Source organism: Phaenicophaeus curvirostris, chromosome 2 (assembly GCF_032191515.1).
Source record: "Phaenicophaeus curvirostris isolate KB17595 chromosome 2, BPBGC_Pcur_1.0, whole genome shotgun sequence".
Classification (NCBI taxonomy): domain Eukaryota; kingdom Metazoa; phylum Chordata; class Aves; order Cuculiformes; family Cuculidae; genus Phaenicophaeus; species Phaenicophaeus curvirostris.
Window position 1 is genome coordinate 57,666,496 of NC_091393.1, and position 6,189 is coordinate 57,672,684.

Below are 6,189 nucleotides of genomic sequence, written 5' to 3' on the forward strand. Positions count from 1 at the left end.
AGTGTGAGCATAAGGGAATGTGCTGTTCAGTGTCACTGGTGCAACTACTGCCAGTTCAGTCAAGTACTTATTCACTACTCTTTTTCTTTTTTTTTTTTTTTTCTGGGTAGACATTTGCTAATGAATCACAAAATATTCCTGCAGAATTCCTCTATGTAATGGTACCTGACAAAGTATCCACTTAAGATCTGAAAACCATCTGAGCACTTTCAAGGGTTCATATCTTGAAAAGCATTTATACTGGAGAGCCTGGGATGATTTTTCATCTTTGGAGCTGGCTCTTTTCTGTTTGACTTTCTTCTAACTGACATTTCTCTTTTTATTACAACATTCTTCTTGACATTTTATTTCATAAATGGAGTTCTGATTTTGTTTTATGTTTATTGACATTTTGGTTTTTATATTTTACTATTTACAATTTTGTGTTTAGTGACTACAGTTACTGACTTAAAAAAAAATTAGTATTTTGCTGTCTTCAAGTGCAATATTGTTAAATGCCTGGGAATGAGCTTTAATTATTCATCACACTGAGCTCTGTTCTTAGACTGACTTGTGACAATGCAGTTAAACCAATGGGCCGAAGTAATTCTTTTAAATGACAATCTAGGCTCATGAAGACTGCTTGTTTATAGCAGGGACGCAGAAAGCAGAACTTTGGCCAGCAGCTGCTTTAGGATTTTAGTTAATAAGGCTTATATTCATTTAGGATGTGATTCAGCAAAGTGGAAGCTTGTGCTCTGGGAGGCACTAAACATCCTTAAATGTCAGTGGAGTCATTAATCACCTTGTAAGGTTCTTTTCTTAAAATACAGAGGCCTTTTTTCACTCTTACAATAACTGGTATGAGTCAAAAATGTAGTTGTGAACTTTGACAGTAACAGCATAACTTCTGCTCACTCCCGGTCTTGTTTTCTTCTTTTTTTGAACACATTCAGATCTACCATTGTTCATAGGTTTCTGATAAAAGCAACAATAGAAGAGAGAATGCAGACTATGCTGAAAACTGTAGATAGAAGGTATGTGTCAAATTTTTCTGAAAAATAGTTATTATACTGAAAATGAAAAGGTAGTTTTCAACCATGCTTTGAGTACAGTTAGGTACACATATTTTATATATAAACTTCCAACTGTTCTCCTTCAAATTGTTTTAATTGACAAAAAAAATTTAAGGTTTGAAAAACTGATCCTTTAACCTGGTTGCAGTAACTTGAAACCTAAGGTATTTTAATACTCTGGAGAATACTTCAGTTACATTTTGTATATTTTATTTCATAAAAGCCAAGTTAATTAAAAAACTGTGTTATGATTTATCTTTTCGGTTTACCTATTTCCATTGGTGTAAAAGCAATTAATGGAATAATACTAAGCCTGTTACTGGAGTAACAGCCAATGCTGTAATCTTTAATATAGGACATCAGTTCTTTCTTTCATTATTTTTAAATTCTACAAACCTAGTCTGTCAATTCTGTGTCACACTGATTGATTTTGCAGTCAGTGCAGGAGTTGTCCAGATGCTAGCTTATGAGTCAGCCTGGTGTGCAGACACAAAGCATTTTTCACTGTGTTTATCTTTTCAAAATATATAAGCAGTGACAGATGGGAGTGGAACAAAAGTGGTATTTACATCCTTTATGCAGAAAATACAAGAGGTTTGTACGTCTAAATATATTGTATACACATGCCAAGTCGAGGAGGAGCCTTACATTAAGAAAATTAGCTATTTTTCCAATTTTTTGGCTGTTACAAATTGAGTCTAAAAATTACATGCGTATCTTTGGCTGTAGTTATGAAAAAAAATTGGCTTTAGCTTTGAAAGAACGATTTAATCAGTTTACATATCTGTAAAGTAGCACTACTTTTGCATATAAAATTCAGATAAATATACAGTGATTGAATGATCCAATGAGGGCTAATATTTTGAAGATAATATCAAACCTTAGGCTTAAAAGATGAAGCCAGTCCTTTAAATATTGAGAGCAATGCAGATTAGTCAATGTTCTGCTGTCTGTGCAGTGCTTGGTGTTGACAGCTTTTCGGGGACGGTACACGAACTTGGTATCTTACTCAGAATTTGCAAGAGGAGGAGCTGATGTATGTATTTTCCGTGACAGAAAGTGTGTTTTCCTTCTAAACTTCAAAGTTGAACAGCTACGGGACTCTGAACTGTGTAGTCTTTCTTCAGTACATATAGCTTGTTAATTAAGGAGGTTCCTTCTCTCATGTTTGCATGCAATTTTTTTCCCACAGCCACACAAGCTCTTCCATGAAACAGTCAGAAGCCTCAGTTCTGACAGTGGCAGATTTGGCTGACCTTTTTACAGAGGAAACTGAAGAGCTTGAGTAAGAAACATTGGTTTGGCCTAATGAAATCAGAATATACCTTACCTAATAAGCACCAGTGTATTATACACTTGATCTGTCATTCCTGTGAACATCATCTAACATTTGTAACAGAGCTATTGGAATAGAAAAGTCTTAATTGTTACTGTTTTATTCTGTGGTGAAGTTCTTGGCAGCACGCACTTCTGATAGCACTGGATAAAACTTGCACTTTGCACATTATACAAAACCACGGATTTTATTCCCAAAGAGCATTTAAATTGGATGTTGAAACTTGACACCTTGGACCCTTGGTTGAGAGGATTTTTACCATCAAGTTTGATTGGCTAGTAGCTCGGTCTAAGAGCAAAACTCTGTGGGTGGTTGAGGGGAAAGGGAAGCAGGAAAACACAAATCTGATTGATTTGTTTGTTTGTTTTTACTCTACAAAGAATTGTTAGAAAAAATGATTGTAAATATTGTTCTAGAAAGGGCTTGTTAGCATTTAATGCAGAGTTACTGAGCGTATTATTGGTAACACTTTAAATAACTAATCTTTGCTAATAATTTGGATGTTTGTATTAGGCTTGTAGATACTCATAAAGCCTTTTGACAATTCAACTTCATTGTTAATGCTTACTGACTGCAAAATGATGATAATTAAATTATGCTTTTTGTATGTGTGTTGGTCTGGTAATCAGTTAAATACTTGAACATACAGTACGTGTTTTCACTTATTCTTAAAGCCATGACTAATTTAATGCTTTGTTTAAAAAAAAAAAGTAATGCATTTGTTACAGACCTTTAAAAAATTAATTTGTTTAGTTGCTGATCAGTTTATAATCTTTTAGTGCTTCTGCGTAATTTCTCACTCTGATTTTTGTCTAGTTCTCCCCCTTAGAGATGCAGCAACATAAATATTAAAAGTAAATGTCATTTATGAGGTAGGTAGTCTAATTGTTAAGTACCTAGTCTAAGTTAGATAATGAGTGGACAGAGATGAAACTTTGGAGAAACTTCATCCTCAGATATGCGAGATCACTCTACCCTGTTGCTACTGACAGTAGAGAGTTTAGAAAACAAACCTAGGCTAACTTTTAGACTACTGAAATTAGGCAAGATAATATTTAAGCTTTTTAGCATAGGTTATGGATACACATTTCCTTAAGTGTATCCACTTAATGTAACACCATTTTGAAGGTCCTACAGAAGCAAGCTTAGTTACACAGTTGGTGTTGGACAGAATATAGTGTTTAGAGACTCGGCAAATGTATATGCATAAATGACAAGCTGCTCCCCTGCAGTTACAATATTGTTTCAGTACTACTGTTTCAGTAGACAATGTTTTTTGTATACTTTGGAAATCTTATTTGAGTTTGAAACTAAAATGAGTCCTTGAAGAATTCCATTTTAGAGTTTTTACTCTAATCATGTCCAGTAAATAGATTTGCCTTGCAGTTACTGCACTTCTTGCGTTCTGTTTTCAATCACACTACATTTGAGTTGCACCATTTGGGTATTAAGCCTGTCTACACGGCAAACAATTTTTCTGCTGCTGACAAATGTAAGTAGAATTTACATGAGTAATATTGTATCAGGAAGTGTTTTTTGACATCTATAGTCTTTTGTCCTTTTGGACAGGTTAGATATTTTGTTCTAAAGACTATTTGAGTAAATTTACACACAATGTGTTTTTATTTCCCATATTTGTAATATGTATTAGTCTTATTTATACATTTTATTTTGGAGATTACTGATCTTTTGCAGCTTTCAGTTTGCAGCAAGGGTAATAGAATAGGTAGTAGACTTTTTTAAAAGGAGATTGATCAGTTTGCACAGAGACTGACATCTCCATCCCTGAACATGTTGGGAACTCAAATTTAAGCCCAAGCAACTTGATCCAGCTTTGAAGTTGGCCCTACTGAGTAGACCAGATGACCTCCATGGATCACTTCCAGCTTAAATTATTCTGCAGTGCACTGAAGATCATACTGTACAGACACTCCAGGAACTCTGAAGGCTGTAGCATTCCAGTTGCCTTATCATCCTCAGAGAGTTTTAATATTGTACGACATAATGTGACTGAACAAGGAGCTGCTAATCACTCTGAGAAACTGCATGTTAAACACCACGGGTGCACGGAGTTTAACATGCATAGCCCCCATTTTAAATAACTAGATGTGGGAATAATAGTTGTCAGTGAATGTGAAGACAGAAGCAAACTGAAAAATATCTGCTATGAGAAGTTTCCTCAGCTCTGCAAGTTTTTGGCCTATTATATGAAGATGGTGGTTTCATTGTTTATTTGAAAATATGGCTTTTGGATTCCTAACTAAAAGCATAACTTCTCATCGAGCAGCGCATGAATCTTTAGTTCTGACTTAGTTTTTTACGCTCACTTAGCAGCATGGAATGCCAGAGATCTGGTTCTAGGCTCTCTCCCAACTGCCCTGGAGCACCAGGACCTAGAACTTAGGAGGAATAACAGAAAAATGTGTCAAATAGGTGTGTTAAAGCACTTTAAATCGGAAACTTGAACCTTTGAAGTGTCAGTGATAAAATGGATTGCTCAAGTTTCATGCAATTTAAAGTACAGAGAACTAAGTTTAAAGTAACTGCAGTGTTTATATAATATACATGTAGAGATATGCACAGTCATGTACTTGATCCTCATGTATTCTCCTGCTAAAACATGTAAACATGACCACAGTTGACAGTTTTGTTTATCCAGTGCAGTCCCTTTAAAAATGAGGCTCTGACTGATGTCAAAGAACTCGGTGCTGACCTTTCATCTCTTTCAGTTCCAGGACAAAAAATGTTGGGAGGGGTTTTTTTGACTGTAGTTGCTAAAGATTTCAGGACAAGGTTTTTTTTCTTCCTATGTATAAATGTTCAGTGCCTTGTAGAACAGAGCTGTCATCTTATTTAGGTATCTGTAAAAGCTTGATGCAAATAGTAGAATTCCTTAAACCAAACAGCTTGGTAATGCTGGAAACTAGGGAGTGGATTCCCTTATGGTATTGAACTGACCAATGTAAAAAAATTAACCTTGAAGCTTATTGCTCCCCCAAGGTAAGGAATTAAGTCAGTTTCTAAAAGGAAATCTCATTTTTTTTCCGTAACTATAAATGGACCCTCTTTCTGAAGCTTAATCTAAAGAGTTAGTGCTTAAAATCTTTATGATAAGCTTTTCTATAGACTGAAAGGCTAATTGCAAAGCCACTGTGTGTGGTTTTCTTCCTTTTTTGGTTGCTTGAAACAAGTAAGGTTTTTACAAGATTATACAACATAAATGTAGGTTAAAGGATTTTCATAATGGAGAAATCAAGAAGTCTATGACATCCTGCTTTCTCTCTCTCCTTTTCTGTCTGTCTCCCTTTCTCTGTCTGTCATCCTGCCCCAGCCCCCCATGCTCCACCCATCCCCAGCTCACTCAGCTTGTTACAAAGCACGTTTACATTTGGTCAGTGGAAGTAGACTAAATGAGTCATAATCCATAAAATGGCTACAGTAAAACAAGCTTATTATGTCAGATGAAAAGTGTTGGGGTAACGATAATATTAGCCTGGTATAAATTCATTTTTATACCTGTAATGTCTTAATTTACCCCTATGCTTCACCACTGTAGAAGCGGATGTTGAATTTCAGTCTGTTTACTTCTATATTTCTGGTTTTATATTGTACTGCTGACATATAAAAAAACCTGGGAATCTAATTACTGAGTGATCAGTTAGGCTTACAAGTTTTTAGCTGTTAAGTCTTTACGTTTTGGATTGATAAACTGCACCTGAACCACTATCACAAGTCCTGTTGTACACGCTGTCTCCTATTCTTTAGAGGAGGAAAGTATAGGTAACTGTTGTGTTGTAA

General features: G+C 35.3%; 1 protein-coding gene across 2 annotated transcripts in view; it reads left to right on the forward strand.

Moving 5' to 3' along the window:
- SHPRH (SNF2 histone linker PHD RING helicase) overlaps positions 1-4,827 on the forward strand; it is a 45,020-nt gene extending 40,193 nt beyond the window's left edge. For both annotated transcript variants that reach the window (XM_069852170.1, XM_069852171.1), the window contains 2 exons: positions 936-1,016; positions 2,248-4,827. In XM_069852170.1, the coding sequence (XP_069708271.1) occupies positions 936-1,016; positions 2,248-2,344 (178 nt within the window). In that variant the 3' untranslated portion in view covers positions 2,345-4,827. The remainder of the gene's footprint in view (positions 1-935; positions 1,017-2,247) is intronic.
- Positions 4,828-6,189: the final 1,362 nt, after the last annotated feature.